Source organism: Pan troglodytes, chromosome 3 (genome assembly GCF_028858775.2).
Source record: "Pan troglodytes isolate AG18354 chromosome 3, NHGRI_mPanTro3-v2.0_pri, whole genome shotgun sequence".
Classification (NCBI taxonomy): Eukaryota; Metazoa; Chordata; class Mammalia; order Primates; family Hominidae; genus Pan; species Pan troglodytes.
In genome coordinates this window covers 88,486,899-88,510,061 of record NC_072401.2, presented here as the reverse complement: position 1 = coordinate 88,510,061, position 23,163 = coordinate 88,486,899, and the positions used below count along the sequence as shown (strand labels likewise).

The 23,163-nt window shown below is 41.5% G+C and overlaps 1 protein-coding gene across 26 annotated transcripts in view; it reads right to left on the bottom strand.

Moving 5' to 3' along the window:
* Window positions 1–23,163, bottom strand: part of AFF1 (ALF transcription elongation factor 1) — a 247,133-nt gene that overhangs the window by 10,362 nt on the left and 213,608 nt on the right. For all 26 annotated transcript variants that reach the window (XR_010156322.1, XR_010156321.1, XM_054683810.2 and 23 more), the window contains 6 exons: window positions 21,995–22,151; window positions 15,345–16,277; window positions 5,495–5,598; window positions 4,303–4,540; window positions 3,522–3,613; window positions 2,933–2,993 (listed from right to left, as the gene is read on the bottom strand). Coding sequence is in view for 24 of the 26 variants with exons in the window: in XM_054683810.2 (XP_054539785.1) it covers window positions 2,933–2,993; window positions 3,522–3,613; window positions 4,303–4,540; window positions 5,495–5,598; window positions 15,345–16,277; window positions 21,995–22,151 (1,585 nt within the window). In the remaining 2 variants the exon portion in view is untranslated. The remainder of the gene's footprint in view (window positions 1–2,932; window positions 2,994–3,521; window positions 3,614–4,302; window positions 4,541–5,494; window positions 5,599–15,344; window positions 16,278–21,994; window positions 22,152–23,163) is intronic.

Below are 23,163 nucleotides of genomic sequence, written 5' to 3'. Positions count from 1 at the left end.
TCATCATGGTTTATGAGCATGTTAGACATAATAGCCAACAATAATTGTTTTATGCATTTTACAGCCCAATAGATTAATCTCCTTTGACATCTGCTTTAGTACACAAAGCCATCCCCCGAGGCCAACAGGGGTAACATTTCAGAGTCCCTTAAAGGGAATGTAGAAATATGAACAAAATCAGATATTGGTGGTCACCCTACACCCTGAATACACACTTTGTCACATAGCACGCTTCTAAGTGGCATATGGCAAGTGCAGCTGATGACAGTGTGATGCAACTGTCTTTCTCTCTACATGTGGCATATGTACTGCACATTGAGAGCAACTGATTAGCATTTGTAATTTCGGCTTTGTATTTGATATGTTCAAAAAGAAAGAATGAAAATAGGGGCCGGGCATGGTGGCTCACGCCTGTAATCCCAGCACTTTGGGAAGCCAAGGCGAGTGGATCACTTGAGGTCAGGAGTTTGAGACCAGCCTGGCCAACACGGCAAAATCCCATCTCTACTGAAAATATAAAAATTAGCCAGGTGTGGTAGCAGGCCTGTAATCCCAGCTACTTGGGAGGCTAAGGCAGGAGAATCGCTTGAATATGGGAGGCGGAGGTTACAGTGAGCCGAGATCATGCCACTGCACTCCAGCCTGGGTGACAGAGCAAGACTCTGGCTCAAAAAAAAAAAAAGAAAGAAAATAGTAAAGATGTAAGTGGAATACAAGGAGCTGGAGACATGTCGGCAATGAGAGCGGTATGGGCTGTCAAGCTACTTAGGCATGCTGCTGCACTCTACACGGGGCAGAAACAACGCTTCTCCCAGTGAGCTGACAAGAAAATGACTTTAGTGCATACTGTTCTCATGTTTTACCAGTAGCAGAATGAACTACGCTGCTATACATATACACATGTAGTATACATGTATATTTCAGAATATTCAATTATTCTAACATTTTTTATTTTAAAAGGTAACTTAATAAAAAAATACTTTTTCTAGAGAACCGAGGCTCAGATTAGTGACAGAACAAAAATCAAATGAGTATTCCCCAATTAATCAGCAGTATTTGGCATGACCGGTTTGCTTCACTGATGGAACTGAATTCTCCAAATATACTTATTCAACACCATCTCTTTCATGGGATTTCCAAAGTTAATATTGGCTTTAGGCTAGAAATAAACTAAACTACAATACTGTATAGCAATTTGTCAATATCCATTTCCTTTAGATAAGTATATCATAAGGCCAATAATGTCCATATTTCTGTGATTCCATGTATCTCCTGAAACATTGTTAAAGTAGTTTCCCTCATCACTCATCAGTTGAAGATAACGTAGAGAAAAAATACATCCCTTTCTACTCAGTTGGATAGGTAACTATTTGGAACACCAATTGCACATCTTTGAAACATTATGCTATTAAGGGAGAATATTATGGAGTGGGTGGCCATAGGGGCTTATTGTCCAAGCTGGCATATTTTAAGAGTGAAATGGGATATAATTATTTATCAAACTGGGATGAAACAGGCATAAACCAGGACTGTCCTGGCACACTGGGATGTACAGTCACCTTAGGTAAGGAGAAAGAATGTATGCATATGAATAGATTAAAAACAAAGTTCCCTAGAGTATATTACTCCTTTGAATAACGAGAAATCTAGTACTGAAAGTATCCAATGTCAAGATAAGTTTTAGATAACTGGCTGACAGTGCGAAATATTTACTCTTTCCAAAACTCCAAAGATTCATACAGTTCCAGTAATAACCTTGGAAAAATGGAAGCTGCTGAAACCATTGCTTGGCACAATCTCAGATTCTTAATTGACTTAGGTCACCCTGGTACAGCGCAGTTCTAGGAACAGGGCTAGAGACGCTTGTCTTTGACTATCTTACAGAATTGAGCATGGTAAGGAATCAACATTTTGCCTAATGCAAGGGTATCTGATGAAAGGGTCTCAGAAGAGATACAGGTCTGCAGAATAGGGTTGAAGAGCACCAGGCCAGGATCTTGCGGGCCGGGCCACCATGAATCAATCTGATTCAGACCCCTGTGGGTGTCTGAAATGTGTAGTTAGGTTTGCATGTGAACCAAAAAAGGCAACTCATGCCCTTCCTCTGTGTACCAAAGTTCAACATATGGCTTTCCAGGGAGGTTTTTGCATTTTTGCATTTGTGGGGATTTAGGTTTAGGAACTCACTACATAAGCAAAAGCCCCAGAGTCTTGGATATCTAAATATGACAAAGGGCAAACATTATCTCATTATTGCAGTAGTGATGTAAAAGCATAATTATGTACACAATTAACTACAAAACCACCTTTTAGAAAGTCCAAAAGCCAATAGGTAAAGAGAATTCATGTTTTTAAAGCATGTTTACCAACAGTATAATCATTACCTTCATCTTAAAATCTCATCTAACAGCCTAGCTCAACTCTTCCTTCAGGTCAGCCTCTGAAGGCTTTAAGATAATTTTGGAATGTAAACAGGCTTCCTGCCTTGTGAAATGTTTTAGAGTGAACACACGTTGACTGAGTTTCAACAGCAGGACTCATTTTTCACATCCAAAGAATTGATGCAGTGGAATAAAAAGGCACCTATGCATTAAATCACCAGCAGGTAGATTAACTTTGACTTACTTAGATACAAAACTTGTGACTAGGTCCTTTGTATATCTGCCCATGATCAGACTGAATCAATGGAGCCAAAGAAAATAACACCACCAAGAACCACCTACCCCTTAATCATTAAGGTCCTGATTTTGCTGCGTGCATATGTTGTGGCCAATGGTAGGGCCCATACACTCCTTTCTCCTGCGCCTGCTGCACCCCCGCCTTCCACCGCACATACGCTGAGTGATATGGAATACGGCAGAATGGAGACTACCAAAAATTTTTTTTACTATCAAAAAACATTCTACCAAAGAGATAAAGGGCCAATACTAACCATTAACTCTGCTTTCTGCTTCATCTTTTTTGCCTCCCTCATGTGAAGGTCTGCTTGTTGTCTGAAAAAGAGGAAAAACCAGGGACAGGTCATATGAGCCAAAAATTACTAGACTAGGGCAAGATAACTTAAGACCAAGAGTGAAAAAGGATGGGAGGACAGCAAGGGGAGGAGAGAGGGTAAACAAAGAAGGAGAAGTGGAAATAAGGAGGGGAGGAGGAAATGGAGGAAGAAAGAGCAAGAAGTGGCTGGGTGCAGTGGCTCACGCCTGTAATCCCAACACTTTGGGAGGCCGAGGCAGGCGGATCATTTGAGGTCAGGAGTTCGAGACCAGCCTGACCAACATGATGAAACCCGTCTCTACTAAAAATACAAAAAAAGTTAGCCAGGCATGATGGCTCATGCCTGTCGTCCCAACTACTTGGGAGGCTGAGGCAGGAGAATCACTTGAACCCGGGAGGTGGAGGTTGCAGTGAGCCAAGATCATGCCACTACACTCCAGCCTGGGTGACAGAGTGAGACTATCTTGGGAGGGGGAAAAAACAAAACAAAACAAAACAGAGCAAGAAGAAATCATCTGAAGTCTTACTTGTCAAACTTCACTTGAGGCTTCCCTGGTTTAGAGTTACCATTTGGCAAAGAAGGCACTGGAAAAGGATTTGCAGTATCTCCGGAAGAACCCTTCAAAAAAAAATCAATATACAGATTACACTCTAACATTTAAGACCACTGTCCTAAAAGTACCATCCCTCTTAAATAGGCCAAAATAGTAGTTTCAAAAAAGAGTAAATCAAACAATGCACAATCTACCCTGGCTAAACACTTCCTCAGCTACAGATTCAACTGAAGCGGTGGTTCTGATTGTACTGGGGACTCAAAAAGACTAGAATGTCCAAGAGATCAGAGAACTCACAAAGCCACACATAACACTTTCTCTTAGTCAATCCAAACACACCACTCTACTCCACCCAGATTAACAGGAAGAGAGGAACTTTTATTTGAGAAAGTGGATCATTTTTTCCCCATTATAACCAAGAATGAAAGTATCTGAGACCAAACATTCAAAGCAGGACTACACAGGGTAACTATTTCTTACTGTAAAACACCCTATCAAAAACTAGCACAAAAATCTATTTTGATTTTTCACCTCTGAAATCACTGTAAGAAGAATAAATCGACACCTAAATCTTTGTGTATTATTAACTACCTTTTACTCTCCCTCCAAAAAGTAGCATTTTAAACACAAACAGTTGCCTCATTAAAAGCAATGGACAGTTCTGAAGTGCCATCATTAGCAACTTGTCTTCTTTGAGAACGTAAAGGTACAGCAATGCATTCCATCTTACAGAGTGACCGCCGCCCCTGCTCACCTTGTGCTCCGAGGAGCTTCTGGAGCCCTTCCCCTCTACTCTTCTCTGCTTGGGAGTGGAAGAGTCTTTGTGGTTGCTCTTGGTACTGCTGGCACTTTTGGGAGGGTCCTGGCCACAGGTGTCTGCTTCCCGCCTTGACCTCTTAAGTGCAGGCTTGGCTGGCTTCTGGGAGGACGAGGACACGGGTGGCGGGGGGAGCATTTCCTTCTTTGAGGACTGTGAGGAGGGCCTGGAGGGCCTGGGGTGAAACATCACGTAAAACTAAGAGGAGGCAAAGTACACATCAAGCGGCTTCGTTGTTTAGTTACAAACTGGCTGCTGGCACAAAGAGTAGGGTATCACAAAGCATGAAACTGTGTAAACAGGCCAAATTTCAGGGACTTTTTGAGGCATTTCAAAAATCTAGCCCTACCCATTAGTGATAAATGAAGCTGTATAGTTTCTAAGCTTGCAGAGTCTGCCAGTGGTCCTGACTTTCCCCAACCATTCCGAACGCCTGCTTCAGCTGCTTCCCAACCGGTGCCTTTCCCTGACAAGAAGACGAGTGGACACACACCCTCCACATCTGAGCCTTCCCCATCTCTGTCGGTTCCCACACGGTGACACTATGCACTTGTTTTTGCCAATACATTTTTTGAAGCAATTTCTTGAGTAAATCACAGTAAATAATAGCTGCTTGTTATATTTACGTCTTCCTGGCACTACCACTTCTCACCTGCCACCCCTCTTCCCAACAACAGACACTGAGTGGCCCGACAGATTCTTAGTCATCTCTAAAAGAAGGAGCACTGAACACAGGCTCCCGGAGTCCAAATGCTGGCTCCAACACACAGTAAGAATTCTCTGACTTTGGACAAGTCATTTTCTCTGTGTGTTTGTTTCCAATTCTGCAAAGTAGAAATAAGGGTTCCTTTCTTACTTTCCCTCAGGGAAAAAAAAAATCCAGATGTCTAAAGAAATTGTCCATAGTGAAAATGTTTCTGATAAATCTAAATTTGCTGCCACATGAATTGTTAATTCCTGTAAGGTCCTCATGGATGCAAGAAACAAAAACAAACTCATTACATTGTCCAAATGAGCTTGAGTTTATTAATCCACTGATTCTACTGCAGAAGAAAAATTTCTTTGCTATGTCAAGACCCAAGAAGTGTTGATCACCGTACATGAGGTGGTTGCTAATCTCTATACTCACTTTGTTTTAGAAGATTCTTTGTGGGAGGATGAAGAAGACGACTGTGATTTGATTTCCTTCTCCAGTCTGATTTTCTTGTTATCACAGTCTCTTTCTGCTTCACCCTGTTATTACAGTATAATCAGCAAAGCAAATTATTACCAACATAATTGTACAGACAAAACAGAAAAGAAAATATAGAAAAGGCAAAGAGGGTAAAGGAACCTTTGGAGACATCTCTGTACGCACAGCAACCTTCTTAGTACTTAGCATGTGTGTCTGTGTGTGTGTGAGTGTGATGGGGAGTGGGCAGGGGACAATGTAGATTTGATGTAATTTCTATTGAGACAGATTTTTTTGCATGAAGAAAAACAATTCCTCCCATGCAAGAAAACGAAGATGTCTAAAGTAACAGACAATGCCAGTAAGTAGACTTCAATAGACCACTGATGTTTTTCTAAATAGAAAAGAATCCACGAAACATGCATATTTACATCAAATAATACAGAGATGATTTTTTATGAGGTTTCCTCCAACTTCTTTCAAAAGAACCATCCACTTACACCCACTAGTTTATTGTTTGTATAAAATTCAAAATGGACTACTTAAAGCTTACTTTATTTTCTACTGAAAAATAAGTACAATGTTGAAAGGAAACCGTCTACAAAATCCCCTGTGTATTTTACAGAAAGGACTACAAAGATATACAACAACAATAGAGACAATTGCTCTGGGATTCTAGCTAACATTTTTTCCCCTCCACTGATTCAATTTTTTTAATACTGTCTTTATATCTCTCCATATACAGAAACATGTTTTTATTTTTCAAAAAACCCTGAAAAGACTGTAAATATTTTAGTGGGAGTAAGGAAAAGGGAATCTGTCACTATTGAATTTAAGTATCTCTAACTTGGTAGCTTGAAAGTAGGGTTAAAAAAAAAGAAAAAAGAATTTAAGTACCTTCAAAGCATCCATTTATACCAACTAAAGTGCTAAATACATTTAATCACTAAAACAACACAGAATTCTTCCACGATGAAAGTCTTTCTTTCATTCTTGTGCCTCACTTGTTAGCACATACACCAGCTTTCTAAGGAGTCTGACGTGCAGACTCCCTGACGGCCTCCTTCCCATGGCTCTGGGTTCAGGAGGAAGCCCACATACTGTCTAGCAGGTGGCAGGTAAGTGATGGGTGAGACCCTGCAATTAATTCTCATGTGCATTTATAGAACGAAACTTCCTAAGTGTCAGGTCACCAAGTTAGAAATCTGGGACACCAGTCAATTTAGGACAATCCCTAACAAACCTGAAATCCTCTCTTAAAAAATAAAAAATCTTCAAATTAACTGTGGGAGGTCCCAGTTTTCCTGTGTCTTCCTCTCCTCCTGAGTTTAAGAAAAATGAATAATTTAAGATGGGTAGGCTCAAAATCTGCCCAGACACCAATAAGCAGCCTGGCTCCACACAAAATAATAGAAAACAGAAAAAATACAAAATTCCCTTCTCCTGGCATCCTACAAATCAGTGTGCCTGCATCTGCACATCCACCCAGCCCTTCACAGGCTCCTTTGGAAAAAACACTTTTATTCATTTATGCAGTGTCTTGTTTCAAAACGGCTTCCTTCAGAGTGGCTTACAAAGATACCTGTTTTTCATCTTGCGGCATGTGCACAAGTGAGAATGTTAAGAAGGGAAAATACAGGAGGAAGAAATAAATTAAGGCCAAGTGAAGGCTCGTACCCTCGGGAGGCTATCAGTTCTCACTGTCCTGCACGCTACCATCTGGCAGCTGCAGCCACAGCCACATCTAGGGAGCACCTGAACTTGAATGGTGTTAGTCTGAAATGAAGACTTAGTACAAAAAAGGGAATGTAATATTTTTATATTGATTTTTTTACTGATGTATAACAGACTTACATATTTTGGGAGTTGATTAAAGTAATCTTTTAGGTATACTGGATTAGATATAATTATTAAAATGTTAGGCTGGGCGCGGTGGCTCATGCCTGTAATCCCAGCACTTTGGGAGGCCAAGGTGGATGGATGACTTGAGGTCAGGAGTTCAAGACCAGTCTGGCCAACATGGTGAAACTCCATCTCTACTAAAAGTACAAAAATTAGTTGAGTGTGGTGGTGCGTGCCTGTAGTCCCAGCTACTCAGGAAGCTGAGGCCAAGAATCACTAGAACCCAGGAGGTGGAGGGTGCAGTGAGCTGAGATTGCGCCACTGCACTCCAGCCTGGGCATCAGAATGAGACTCTGTCTCAAAAAGAATTTTTTTTTTTTTTTTTTTTTTAACTAATCTTCCATTTCCTCCCCTTTTATAGTTTTTAATGCGGTATTAGAAAAGTTTAAATTACATATGTGGCTTATATTCTATTTCTACTTGACAGCACAGTTCTTCACAGTTTGCTATAGACAATCTGAAAATTGGGTTCTGAACTACTAATCAGATTAGCCAATGCAAAGAAGGAATTATAAATATACTGCTTAGATAAGATAAAAACATATCAGCTACTCAGAAATGTAATAATTCATTAGAGAAGTTGGAAAAATGTACCTTGAAGGACTGAAAAAGGAGATAATATGAAATAAGCAACCAAGTTCTAAACCCACAAATGAAATGCAATAGGAAATTCTACACAGCTGTTTCTCCTGCAAGCATGGACCCATAGCAGATCCTGGAGCACAATTTAGAGTGGCCACATGCCAACAAGAAGCTTGCTGGGGCATTGCGACAGGGCTCTGCGCAGCATACAAACCTCCGTTCAACAACTCAGAGTGCTAACACTTGAGAGACAGTGAATAATGGTGGAGAGAAAAAGAATCAATTGGAAATGATGGGGTTAAAATAGAACCTGACTTCTGGTACTGGTAACTCTTTTGTCAATCAAGCACCTAATTATGCCCAGGTTACCCTGTTACCAAACGGCCCAGTGAACTGTAGTGAGTTTTAGATGAAAGGCAGTATAGCCGGCCCAAGAAACATTACAAGACAGAAACTCTGTCTTTGAAAAGTCAAAATTTGCTAAAATATCCAGATCGATACTAAATTGAACATTAGGTACTAAAGTATACTTTTTTAAATGAAAGGTATTTCCAGGCAGTTAATGACACATTAAGGCCCCCAAGGCAAAACTAAGCATTAACAAAGCTACTTCTTAAAGAAAACACCAAAGTTTAGCAGTGAAATGAGAGCTGATTTTTGTTCATATAGTTTCATTTTGCTTAGGACATGCTGGTTGTGACTATAAGCCAATCTGGCAGACCTTATAAACCACACATGAAGATACAAGTCAGGGCAAATCAATCCTCACAGACTGGTTATAGCTCTGGCTGTGCCAATCGGTGACTCAAGTAGACAGCCAACAAGAGAGAATGCAGTGAGCACTAACTTCAGCGCCAGCATCTAACAACTGCATTGGCACTTACTGGAATAATATGCTTTATATTGATATTTAGCAACCTAGAAGCAGATAATATTCTATAAGCTGATAGAAAGGAAGCCATCAAACTAAATAAAGCAAAAGTCCCCTTCTGCTGATTTTGCTTAACTGTTGAGATCAAGCCAGCGGGCATGAGGTTAGTGTTTTTTTGTACACTATGCACTTAGAACTTCGTCATCTTCTGTCTGGAACAGTCACAGAGGCTTCCCCAGAGTAGGCACTCGGTATTTGTCAGTTGGCACAGAAATTCAGCTTAACAGCTCAGGGACACAGCTGAGGGCACTGGATGCAGGACTGCACACAACTTTAAGTGGATGGATGTAGGAAAGGGTCATTAACATGGGAGCCATGCAATATTGGGTGAGCGGAAATGCAGACCAAAATTCCAAGAACAAGACCTGCCGTAAAACAGGAGGTATGCTGTTCTTTAGATTTTTCTGGGTCAAGAAGCCATTCAGATGAGGTGATACTCTCTCTTCAGGAGGAAAAAGCAGTCCCTTTGCCCTGTGGTTTATCCCCAGGTCATCTCCACTTCAGGGAATCTGGCTTAAGGTCTGGGTTTCAGAAATTCTTTTTCTACTAGGTTAGTTGTCTCAAGGATGGTGCCTCACCTTCCACAAAGGGAGGCTGCCGGCTGACGAATTGGTCCTCACAGACTTGTTTGCTTTTCTTAACCTGTTGGGTCAGGCAGCCCTGATCATCTGCCAGATGCTGCTCCACCCACAGTGGAGCACAGGGCAAGAGTGAAGGCCATAAAAGGAAGACATGGGCTTGCAAGGGGCCGAGTCAGTTTCCGTCAGGGAAAGCCTCTCGGCAGGCTGCGCTGCCGTGCAGCCAGCTCACCAAGCAGACACTTGTAGGAAGCGGGGAAAAGGTGGCTTTTTCCAGAACTGACACTTATTTGGTGCCATAGAGATTCTAGCAGATGGGAAGATGTAGTTAACCAGGAGCTTGGCTGTGAAGGAAGATGGGAGCATCTGCAGGACTAGCTAAAGTGGAGTAGGAATGTGTGTGGGCACTGAGTGGCAGTGGTGGGGGCCGTGGAGGAACCAAGCCGGGGCTGACGCGGTAACCACCTTATTCACCGGCAGCGCCAGAGCCAGTACGCCAACCTTGTGCGCCTCTTGAGAATCCTCCCAACAGACACTTGTACGGAGAAAACACATGTGAAAAAGAGGAAAGATCACGGGACTGGGAGGAGGCAGCATGCCTGAGCTGCAGATCTATTTTTACTCAGCAGCCAAGCCATGTTAGTGCCTTTTTGGATCTCATCTATAAAAGGTGGCAGCTGATCAAGGGACCACTAAGGTTCTTTCCGCACCTAAATTCTAAGGCTCTATTATCTTCTTCCAAAAGGAAGCAAATGAGTTTGGTAGCACATGCAACACAGAAAACTGGAGAAGCAGTCTTTGGGGAAATTCAGGGACTTCCCTGTGATTCGCCTCGGAAGGAGATTCAATATGAAAAAGACACAAGGGACACCAATTCTAGTTTGTACCAAGATCAGGCCCAGGGACTTGCTGTGCAGACAGGTTATGTTCACTGGGGTGAGTGCTACAGAAAAGGGAAATTCATCCACTTGTTTTTCTCTTTGGCGAGGGAACGCATGATTCAGAACAGCCTAAGCTATCACATGCATATGGTTGTGGTGCTCTCCTCAGGGTAACTAACAGGCACGAAGAAATTTAGATGTAAGTGGCCTTAGTCAATCAGAAGGGATGAGCTTTCATTTTGAACGATAACTTGGGGTGCTGATCTGGAGCAATAACCCAAGAAGACAGTCAGATCTTGGATGGAAGGGAAGGACTGAACCAATCATTCCCTGCAATAAAACTGCATTTTCCTACTACACATCATAACTTCCCTTCCTCACTCCTCAAAACCCATAAATGATAGCACTGGAATGTCTTTCCCAAAAAAGTTAAAGCGTCTTGGTCAGCAAAGCGATTATTTAGAAAAAGTAAAAAAGACTTGAATGAATGCACCTCCTTATTCAGTTATTCATCTAAATGACAATTAAGACAGACTATCCTTCATTTGAAAGGAATCTGTAAGATGACTGAATGAAGTGAGGAATTATCTCTATGAGCTCCTAGAACAATGCAAGGCTCACACATGTAGCTCTATGCACGTTAGGTGTTTATTTTTCCTTTTTTAGAGACAGGGTCTTACTCTGTTGCCCACGCTGGAGTGCAGTGACTCAATCACAGCTCCCTGCAACCTTTAACTCCTGGGCTCAAGTGATCCTCCCACCACAGCTTCCCGAGTAGCTGGGACCTCAGGCATGCGCCACTGTGCCTAATTTTTCTTTTTTTTCAGAGACAGTGTCTCACAGAGTTGCCCAGGCTGGTCTTGAACTCCTGGGCTCAAGCAATCCACCCGCCTCAGCCTCTCAAAGGGCAGGGATTACAAGTGTGAGCCACTGTGCCCAGCCAGGTACATTTTTAGAGGGCTCCCAATTGCACTGGCCTGGTTGCGTATTACTGTATATATTGTGGTTCTTGAGTTCAACTTTTCTCCCAAATCTGGAAAAAAATAAGCTTGGTTTAAGAATTCTAAAGAAGAAAATATAGGCCAGGCATGGTGACTCATGCCTGTAACCCCAGTGAGGCAGGAGAATAGGGTCTGGAGGCAGGGAACCTAAGGCCCACCCAGCCTGACTGGATATAAGATATAACCCCTCCTTTTTCTGTGTGGCAGCTGGAAAATGAAAGTAACTCTGATTGGTCCCCCCTACAACCAATCAGACTAGTCGTGGACCACTAGAGTGAACCAATGGGAAACCAATGGGAAACCTCTAGAAGGCATATAAACCCCAGAAGAACCAGTGTTCCTGAGCCTCTTGCTTCAGCCAGCTCCCACCCTGTGGAGCATACTTTCATTTAAAATAAATCTCTGCTTTCACTGCCTTGGTTTTTTGTGCATTTTGTCCAATTCTTTGTTCAAAACACCAAAGAGCTAGACAACTACCCTCAACCAGTAATGCCACTGCTTTGGGAGGCTGAGGTAGGATTGCTGGAGGCCCAGAGTTCAAGACCATCCTGGGCAACAAAGTGAAACCCCATCTCTACAAAAAATAAATAGCTGGGTACAGTGGCATGCGCCTGGAGGGTGAAGCAGGAGGGTCACCTGAGCCCAGGAGTTTGAGGTTGGTGAGCTATGCCACTGCATTCCAGCCTGGGCAACAGAACGAGACCCTGTCTCTAAAAATAAGTAATTAACAGAATAGTCTCTAAGCTAAAAATAAAAAATTTTTAAAAGAAAACATAAGTTGGTATTAGAAAATCTAAACTGTAATCAGACTGATGAAATTCAGTAGTTTATGTAAAGAACACGACGTGAGGCCATGCATATTTACCCTCACAGTTTTCTCTACTTTTCCTCATGCATTGTTCCTTACCCACTGTTGTAGAGTAGTAAAAAAAGTGTGCATTTCTATAGGTGCCATGTCTAATGGCTTCATCACAGCTGTTAGCCATCATTAACTCTTTATGATCATCTTCATACACTTTTAAGTCTGAAGTGGATTCAAGGATCTGTAAATCTTCTGAAAGAAAATATTTGCTAAATTTTGTGCCAAGAGAGGGACAGACTCTAAGAGGCCTTTAAATAAAAACACTAAATACCACTAATGTGAAGGATCAAGCAAGTTCTTCTATTCCTCTGACTATATGCTCAGAGTTTTTTCTAATGTTCACATTTAAAATGAACACAATGAAAAATATCTTCATTATCCAAATGTGAGCAGTACCCAAGCTTCACAGCCCTGTCTCTGCCGTGGAGAGCAGGCCCACACACTGCTGCCTGCTGGAGCAACCGTGCTGGTCACAGGGCCAGAGGCAGAGAGCCCTAACAAGCAGTCAGGGCGCTAATGAGGAAGGGGGGACAACCTGTCCTCTACAGAAAATAATGAGATTAATATGTTCAACAACTCCCATCCAGAATCCAGCAGGAAGTTAAACCAAACGACACATGATTCTCTGATGAAGAAATAAGAACACGGTTGACTGGTTTTTTATATTTATTTACCTGAAAGCTTCTAATGTTTCTAACTAGTGACATATTTCAGGCCAGGAATTCTGTTTGCCTAGATCATGATGTCTAAACACTGCACACTTGACCAACTTTGGATCCAAATAACTAGCTTTGTATGCTCTTGGGCCCTGCAGTACGGCTCTGCTTCAGTGGTTTCCAGCCCTGATAGGCACTAGGATTACCAGAGGAATTTTTAAAATACCAGTGGGGGTTGGGGATTCCCGTCATCAGTGCTAAAGGCTACCAGGTGACTGTAATGTGTAGCCGGGGTTTGGAACCAGTGGGTCAGACATCAATCCTGACAGTACCACGGAGGCAGACTGTTCCCCAGGCCAGATCTCTCAGCAGCTTGACAGCGCTTTAAAGAAATCATGCACTCGATTAAGATGAAAGGATCACTATTTCTGCATGCTCTAAACAGAAAGATAAATGAGCTGCCCAAGAGGTGCTCAGCCAAAACCTGGGAACGGCTTATAGAGGGCACAGTTCCCACAGTCAACAGTGAGAGCTGAAAGTTTCCCTTTCTAGAGCCACAAGCTACACTTCTAGATTCGCACTGGGGTATGAACTAGACTGAGCTCTCTGGGGGATCCTCCGGGTTCTAACATTGCCACCTGGTAGGTAATCCTTTCAGAAGTGAGTACCTGTCCCCACTCCAGCTAATGCAGACGGTCAGCACTGGAGACCACACAAGACCACAGCAGCTGGGAGACAGGTGAGAGATTTACCAGGACAGGGAGCTACCTGAGTGTGTTCCTGAAGTTTTCCCAGGTGTATCAGCTGCAGGTATCTTTTTCCTAACCAGGTCCATCACAATTTTCTCCATAAAGTTTTGTACCTTTCACACACATACACACACACACACCCCCCAACCCATCCCATACAAAAAGTTTAAAGAAGTTTCTGGCATGAAAATAGGCCCTCTTCTAGCTGAGACAGAGCACTTACTAGCACTGGATCCTATCCCACTCGACTTGCCTGCTGCAAACATGGCGGCAATACACATCCTTTAGTCTGCTGCAAGGAGGTTCTGAAGAAAGCAGTCGCCCTTTACTATTCGGTAAAGTCGTGTTATATTTTTAACGCACTGGATTAATCAGTCAAATCTCAGACATGACAGCAGGCTTCATAATCTTTTTTTCCTTTGTTATTCTTAGCTCAACTTCCACAGCTGAGTAAGAAGTTTTTCACGTACTTACAAGAGTGTTAAAAATTTTATTCCTTCTCAGCAGGAGAGAGTTGGCCCTTCTTGTGACTTTGTCTCTGATTCTTGGGCAAGTTGGCTTGGGAATGCTACTGGGGAAAAACTCACTAATCTTTCATCAACATGAAAAAGCAACAAATAGAACAAGAACTCAATGATTCAAAATAAAAGGAAGGAGACTGTCTAAAACAGTGGCATGTTCAAGTAACAGACAATCTTAAATAATGCAGCAATTTTGTTACTCTGTCCATTCTGTATCCAAAAGAATCTTCCAAAATTATAATAAATAAAATGATATGGTCAACACTTTGCAACGTGCCATTATCAGCCTATATTACTCAGTGAGACACTAATCACATGTTAGTAACTGTAAAGAGGTGTTGTGTGGTCATGCGTTAAAATATGGATGTGATATTGGTATAAAAGATCCTACTATGAGAGTAAAATTTGTATAGAGCCGTTCTTTTAATAATTCAGAATATGAATTAACATTTCAATTCAGATCAGATCTCAACTACTAAGGCAAAACCTAATGGGTCAGGTGGTAAATGCCAGTTACAAGAATAAATGAAAATGAGGCTAGGCATCGTGTCTTAGGCCTGTAATCCCATCACTTTGGGAGGCAGAGGCGGGTGGATAACTTGAGCTCAGATGTTCAAGAGCAGCCTGGCCAACATGGCAAAACCCCACCTCTACAAAAAAAAATACAAAAATTAGCCGGGTGTGGTGGCACACACCTGTGGTCCCAGCTACTCAGGAGGCTGAGGTAGGAGGATCATTTCACCCTAGAGGTAGGGGCTGCAGTGAGCCAAGATCGCACCACTGCACTCCAGCCTGGCAACAGAGCAAGGTCCTGTCTTAAAAAAAAAAAAAAAAAGAGGCGGGTTGGGGGCGGCCCTAGATGCTACATTATCCTAAAAGAAGCTATTGTTTTTAATGACTGCCTCACCTTTTTTCAAACTAGCAAGACCGATGGAAGGACATAACATGTGTTAATGCCCATCTGCAGAATGAGAAGCGAAGTCCAGACAGGTAACGCTGGAAGAAGGTGCAAAGGCTACAGCGAATCAAAGCAAACACTTGTGAGACAACTCAACTGGGCCTAAATCAAAGGCCGATCAAAGATACCACCAGGCCAACAGCAAGGATGGTCCACGCTGGAGTCAGGGCAGTCTCCCCACACTCACCTTTCTCTTTTTGGCCAACTTGCTTGAGCTGTCTGAGCTCCTCTTCTCAGAGCTGTGCTTCTTCCCTGCGGGCAGCTGTTTATCTTCTGCTTTCCTCTGGCGGCTCCCCTTCCCGGGAGGCTGGGGTATCCGAGAGAGCAGGTCTAGGGTGATCTTCACCATCAAGCTTTGTGGGGGAGGAGTGTCCCTGAGCGGTGAGAGCAGCTTGGTGTCTCTCAAAGGCAATGGGAGTCTGTCTTTGCGGCTGTCCTCCTGGACCACCACGGCTTGGCGGCAGCCACTAGTCCTGCTGCCACTGCCACTGTGGGGTGGGCCCTGGCTCTCAGTCAGGGGAACAAGAGCAAAGTGCTCAGGGCTCCTGTCCTCCACATTGTCCTTCGCGGGTTCTGGGCCTGAGAGAGCCTTAGAGGGGGCAGGGAGGGAGCTCTTGTGCTTCTTCTTCTCACTGGAGGGGGGCACTGCTGGCTTGGGCTCATTGCTTGCTGCGGCCCGGGGCCGTCCTTTCGTCTTCACCTTGGGCTTGTCTTTGGAAGTCTGGTCTCGGGAGCCATAGGGAAGAAGCCCTGGCTCCCTTTCCCCCTGCAGGCTGGTCCGTGAACCTGCCCGGGCAGAGGCCTTGGCAGGTTTTTTGGGTTGTTTGGTTCCAACGGTTTGCCTTTGTGGGGGCTCCTGCTGTGCCGGAGACTTCTGACAGCTCCTCTTTCCGGGGTGGGGGGCTTCGGGTAGGGCCCGGGGGGCTTTGCTGGAGCTTTTAGGGGGAGGATCTTTGGATTCAGAATGCTCCTGACTCGTGGCACTGTCGCTGCTGCCCTTACTCTCTGGGTGCCGCCGTGGGGGCTCTGTGCTCCCGGGGCCCTCCGGTGGCGCAGCTGGCTGGCTGACTTTGGTCAGCCAGTTGTCCAGCTGCCATTTGTTTGTTGTTGGAGGCTCAGGCTAAAAATAAGGAAAGAAAGAAAAGTGTTAACTGACCATTGATGACAAATTATTCTTTTGTGTTAGTCACCCAATTATACAACACTGTCCTGCAGAGGAGCAAATACTTCCAAACCCAGAATTTAGGTTCCGGTCATCCTCCTCAAGTTATAAGTTCTATAACAATTAACTCTTAAAGCAACCTTCACTTTTTTGTGGGATTTAGAAATTTGGTAATAGCAAATATTAATCAATAGGCAATTGCCAACTGCTGAGAAATCTTTATAATATATTCTAATGGTAATTATAGTATAATTTAAACAGAATTGACACATTTTGTTTTGTGAACTACTCTATTAAGGAATAATAGGAGGAAATGAGTAAAAAATCATTTCATCAAGTATTTGCAGAAGGCAGCTAATGAATAAATTTTTAGTGGGCTCACATTTTATCCTTTTTTTGACATATTTTTCAACTAAAGATGACTTTTATTCAAGATGAGACCATTTCTCCTTTTTGTGTGTGACAGGGTCTCAATCTGTTGCCCAGGCTGGAGTGCAGTGGCATGGTAATAGCTCACTGCAGCCTCAAACTCCTGGCCTCAAGTGATCCTCCTGCCTCAGTCTTCCAAAGCACTAGAATAACAGGCCCATTTCTCTCATTTACTTAAAAACATTATGTAGTAAACATTTATACGTGACAAAGTTATCATATCACATATAGTATACAGTGATTTGCAATTTTTACACCTTGATAAAGTCAGTTGGGTCACATTAGCCAAGCATTAATCCCACGTGAACTCTTTAAAAGTCAAACATTCGACCAATATGGTGATTCAGGCCTATAATCCCAGCTTTGGGAGGCCAAGACAGGAGAATTGTTTAAGCCCAGGAGTTCAAGACCAGCCTGGGCAACATAGCAATACCTCATTGCTATAAAAAATTTAAAAATTAGCCAGGAGAGGTGGCACGTGCCTGTGGTCCCAGCTACTCAGAAGGCTAAGGTGGGGATTGCTTGAGCCCAGGAGTTTGAGGCTGCAGTGAGCCATGTGCACTCCAGCTTAGGTGACAGAGTGACACATTGGTCTCAAAAAAAAAAAAAAAAAAAAAGTCATACATCAAATCTCTCATTACAAGCAACCTGGTCTGAAACAGCACCTATGTTTCTAAGATACAAAGGGAGGCATACAGTCAGGGGCAATGAGATTGTACAATTATGTGGCATAAAAACAGAGGTTCCTGGCTTGTTACCTTAACTATTAGCTCAACCTTTGTTGATAAATTAACTGCTGTTGCATCCCACCACGTCTCTCCAGCTCGGCTGTTAGACCTTATTAAAAGAATGACGGAGACTCTTGTGTCTCCAAGTTCCACTACTCTATCTTGCATATAGTGGGTGCATGAGATATATGAGTATTCTGCTAGGTGGATTACTATATCCATGAATTTCATATCATATAGAAAAATACTAGTGTCTAACAGAGTGAGCGATAGTTACATTTATTTTAAAGACTATACATCGCTGTCCTTATGTCCTTATCTTAAGAAAAATACTAATTTCTTTAAAGATCCACTCTGGGAGGTGGTTTGTAGAAATAAGTCATACACATAATGCATCAGAAAATTAGCTGAAAGACATCCCACTTCAGATTTATTTGCTTAGATTATAGATAAGGAGAACACTCCGGTAGATGGAAAGGTTTTAAGGGGAAGAAAGACTGCTGACAATTTTCCCGAATGGAACATCCCAAATAATTCAACTCCATAAAACATGGAAATCTCATGATGCAAAATATGTGGCTATGACATAAAGGCTTTTTGGCCAGGAAAAGGTTAGGTAATAAAAGGATCAGGTAGATAGTTCGGGTTTAGTGTGACTAACAGAACAGAACTAAGAAACTTAAAAAACCAGGCAAGAACATTCTTTGGACAGTAAGATGACTATATAATTCCTTTTTTCTTTCTGTTTACCCCATACTGCTGCTTATGATAACATTATCTTCCTTACGGCTTCCTTCGCTTATGTCAACTGTATACTCATGCTGTCATCTGAATTTAAGGGCAGAGAGGGAGGGAAGAAGGAAACCACTATTATGTGGCAGGCATTTTGTCACATGTAATCTAAATCCGTATTCAATATTCTAAGAACGCAGAATGGTTAAGAGTAGAGAAAAGATTAGCACACAATACCCACTTGTCAAACGTGATTTCCTGGAGACTTCAGGGTGTGGTTACATAAGTGGTTAACTGATGGGACAAGGTAGTGAGATACATCACTTGCCAATCACATCAGGCACAAAGCCTTCACACCCTTCCTCAGGAAAGGTATGGACATATCTTAACCCACTGGTTATATCTACAACTGCACCCCAATCCCTGACATGCTCTTTAGAAGACTATTTATGTGTGAACCCAAAAGGGAAGTCATTCCCAGTATAAATAACATCTGGTTTCCCCCCCAACCCCCAAAACAGGACAGTACTGAGATGCATTTAGTAGTCCCTAAAGGAACGTCCTGATTACAGAAATAAAATATATTCTTCCACTACAGTCCTAAAAATGTTCCGAAGGAAGGCCTATGTCCCAATTTGAGGGTAAAATTGAGTAGTTGTGCCAGACAAGGGGAACAGGTAGGGGCAATCCTGTATACCCAATATTAAGTTGTGAAATGGATATAATTTGATACATTATTTGGGTGTTGTGATGGAAAAAATGTTTTCATAAGGGATTGATTAAAAATATTTTTTAGGCTGGGCGCGGTGGCTCACACCTGTAATCCCAGCACTTTGGGAGGCCGAGGTGGGTGGATCACTTGAGGTCAGGAGTTCAAGACCAGCCTGGCCAACATGGTGAAACCCCGTCTCTACTAAAAATACAAAAATTAGCCAGACATAGTGGCACGTACCTGTAGTCCCAGCTACTCAGGAGGCTGAGGCAGGAGAATCACTTGAACCCAGGAGACAGAGGTTGCAGTGAGCCGAGATCACACCACTGCACTCCAGTCTGGGTGACAGAGTGAGACTCCATCTCAATAAAAATAAATAAAAATGAAAATAAAATATTTTTAAAAATAAAGTTTAAGTAGATAAAAGTGCCAAGGTTTTAAGACTTTCAAATATCCTGGGAATATTTTATCTTTGTTAAGAGGATCAAAGTTTGGACTTTCATTTCTTCCTCTGCGTCTCCTCATCCCACCCCCAATCTGCCCTCCCAGTGCTGGTGCAATCCAAATACTGCAAATTGGAAATAGGAAAAAAAGGATATAATTATTTTTTATTAGGTGTTTTAATAAATTGGCAAAAGTTAGTATATTTGAGAATGAATTATGATTTTGAATTAAGAAGTTTTGAGCTATGCACAATATAGATTTACTCTTTTAGTAACACTACATAGCTATGGGGAATATGAGTGCAAAATTTTTTTTTAAAAAGAGCATTAAAAAAATGGAAGATACACACTAATTTGTGGGAGCTAAAAAATTAAAACAATTGAACTCATGGAGATAGAGAGTAGAAGGATGGTTACCAGAGGATTGGAAGGGTAGTAGGGGGTGGGGGGATGGTTAATGGGTACCCAAAAAAAAAAAAAAAAAAAAAAAAAAAAAAAACCAGAACAAGATCTAGTATTTGCCAGCACAACAGGGTGACTGTAGTCAATAATACTTTAATTTACATTTTAAAATAACTGAAAAAGTATAACTGAATTGTTTGTAATACAAAGAATAAATGCTTGAGGTGATGGGTACCTCATTTACTCTGATGTGATTATTATGCATTATATGGCTGTATCAAAATATGTCACGCACTCATATATACAACTACTACATACCCACAAAAATTAAAAGACAAAGAAAAGAGAAAGTTAAAAAAAGGAGTGAGAAAGTTAAGAGTGAAAATTCCATAATTTACAGTACTGATTATGCAATATTAATGAAAAAGAATTCTCATTAATATCTGTATGTACAGCTTACTATGGAATTTTTGTTACTCTGAAATAACACCAGAAATTTATAATAATGCAGGTATTTATCGTAAAAGGAAAGAGATGTAGTTAAATACTTTAGGAAAAATTCAAAATTTAAAATCTAAACAAAGATAAAATATTCCCAGGAGGATGAGCCTCAGTATATAACACATACTGTCCCCAAGCCTGGATCTGCAACACATAACGATACTAGCCTTTTTTATTAAAGTGATTTTAAAAGATAAGGCAGGATGGGACCATTTATTTTACAGAGGTTTCCCTCTATTCCAGTAACTTCTCAAGCAATAAAATATATCTATGTCTCATTACTACAAACGCCAGACTATCAAGTTTCAATTATTCAGCCAAATCTGTAACATTTCCATTTTATTTGAATTAAATGTTAATTATCTTTTCGATGTCAGTAATCTAACTAGCATGAAGATTTTTCTTAAGAATAAGGTGAAACATAAAGCAAAGATCTTATAAACATTAACAGTGAACATCACACAATTTGTCTGCACAGCATATTCAGTATCCTTTTCCCTGAGGCATAGAAAAATTATTTCAATAGCAATTAGGATCATAAAAGGAAACAAAGAGCCCCAGAAACACAGTGTAGTTTCTAAAATCTGAAAGGCACTTCAAGTGCAGTTAATGCTGATGCATGTCTGTCCACTCCAAAACATAACAAGCTCTTATTTTCTGCGCCAGACATAGATTTGCATCTAACAGAAAATGACAGCCAGTTATTTTCTCAGCCTCCCTCACCCTCAGACAAGACCCTTAAGTCTCCCTACATTAGCTCCAGATGTATTCAGTTAATGCCCCATTGGAACTGCTTTGCTTTCTAAACAGAGACAAATACAGAAGGCTTTTTAATGCTTTCCTAATTAGAAAGCTTCATTTCCTGGCATTCCCTTATTAAATATATGGAATAATTTTCTCGATGTGGGCTGGTTTCATTCACCAAAAAGAAAAGAATGCCTTCCCTTTTCATTAATTTCTTTCCCCACCATAACTTTTACAATGCTACCCAAATTTTGAGGTTATTTGGCAACCCTGTTAGATGTTACTAACAATTTCTTGTGCTCAACAATCCAGTAAATAGCATAAATCCTCTAGATTTATTTAGTGCCTAAGATTTTCAGTCTTATCAGTTTGTCTTTACAATATTCTCCTGAGGGTGGGTGACAAGCAAACACCGTCGTCCCTGTTTTACATGGGACAGAAAGGAGCAAGAAACAGAACCCTGACAAAATCACTTTGCCATCAATTTAATGCATGGCTTTTAGTGATTCGAAAATAGAACTCCTGATGACTTATTTCTAGTTCACATTCCTGCCCTTTGCTAAATCAGGCAGTCTCCTTTTGCTTTAATTCATGCATTTCTAAAATTTCACGAAGAATTCTCATTCATATTAAAATAGCAGCCCACTGAAACCAAGTTTTCTTTCTAAAAGAAGGGAAAAGAAAACGGTGTGCAAACAGTCTTAATGAGTTGATCTTCAAAACACCACTAGCAATGACAGAGAAGACCTATCATTTTCAACAGGGGAGAGAAGACCTCTCTCCCAACTCTCCTTTATTAAATATTTGGTAAGAAGCAAATAAATAGAAACAGATGGCTCTAGACAGCATAGGAGCAGGAAAGCATTGCCCCATGGGACAGAATGACTCAGTCTCATGGTCAGTCCTGGCCCACAGCACTGACTGTAACTTCAAAGGACAGAATGCTGCCATCTAAGGTGGCCATCTCGAGGGGGAACACAGTACCTCCGGAGCCGGGGTTTCTAGGGGCTCATTTTCTTCGCTGTCACTTGAACTGCTCTCGCTCTCCGAGTCTGAGGAACTGTCTGAGTCACTGGTGCTTTCTGACTCTGCACTGCTGGAATGTGCTGATGCCACTGGTTCTGGAAGGGACTGTGGAGCACTGCAAAGCAACCAAAAGATAAAATTAGAAGGCACGATACAAGGTGGATTTCTTCTTTCTCCCTTGCCCATTTTCCTGCTACTCAAAAGGGCGGGCCTTGGTATTAGATACACTGCTAAACTATCATGTCATCCAACTGAGAGAGGCCCAAAGTAGTTTAATAGAAAAGCAAAAGCCTCTGAAAACTGATTGCCAGATAAATGCATAAAAGAGAAGCCTGTGAAATTTTACTCCTGAAGAATATGTCAAGTGATCCAAAATTTAAGTTAGATGCTGGGTGCTTCATATCAAGGGTTGGTAAACCATTGCCTAGGCTGGCTGCCTGCTTTTCTAAATAAAGTCTTATTGGAAGACACCCATACCCATTTTTTTAATGTACTATGTTTGCTTTTATGCTGCAATGGCAGATTTGAACAGCTGCAATAGAGACATATATGGCCCACAAAGCCTAAAATATTTACTATCTGATCCTTTAAGTTTGCTGGTCTCTGCTACACATAACCAAATCAAATTAATTTCTGTAAGAAAAGCCAGTAAGTTAAAATCTCCCTATATTCTCTAAACAAGAACTGGGTGGTAGCCAAAGACCACTAAATATAAATGGTGTTCCTTTGCAAGGTGAACTCAAAAGTAACCAACCATTCACACTTCCTGGAAGAACTACAAAACGGACCATTCTTCGTAAGTGGCTTAGGGATCATCCCCAAATGTCACACAAAGTAGAGATTATCTACTCCAAATTTTAAGAATGGGGCAATAAATCTAAGTTAGTGAGAAAACACATTGATCACACTGCTAGACACATATATAATTTCAAAGCATATATAATCTTAAAGCTTCACCCTAGATGGTATTAATTAAAGCAATAAGTCATTAACTATAATCTGGACAGATTTCAAATCTACCTAAAATATTTTCAAAATAGATTCGTAAATAACACATATTAGAATAAAAATTATTAAACAATAACAAAATCACTAGTTGAGGTAACTTTAAAACACACACGATACCA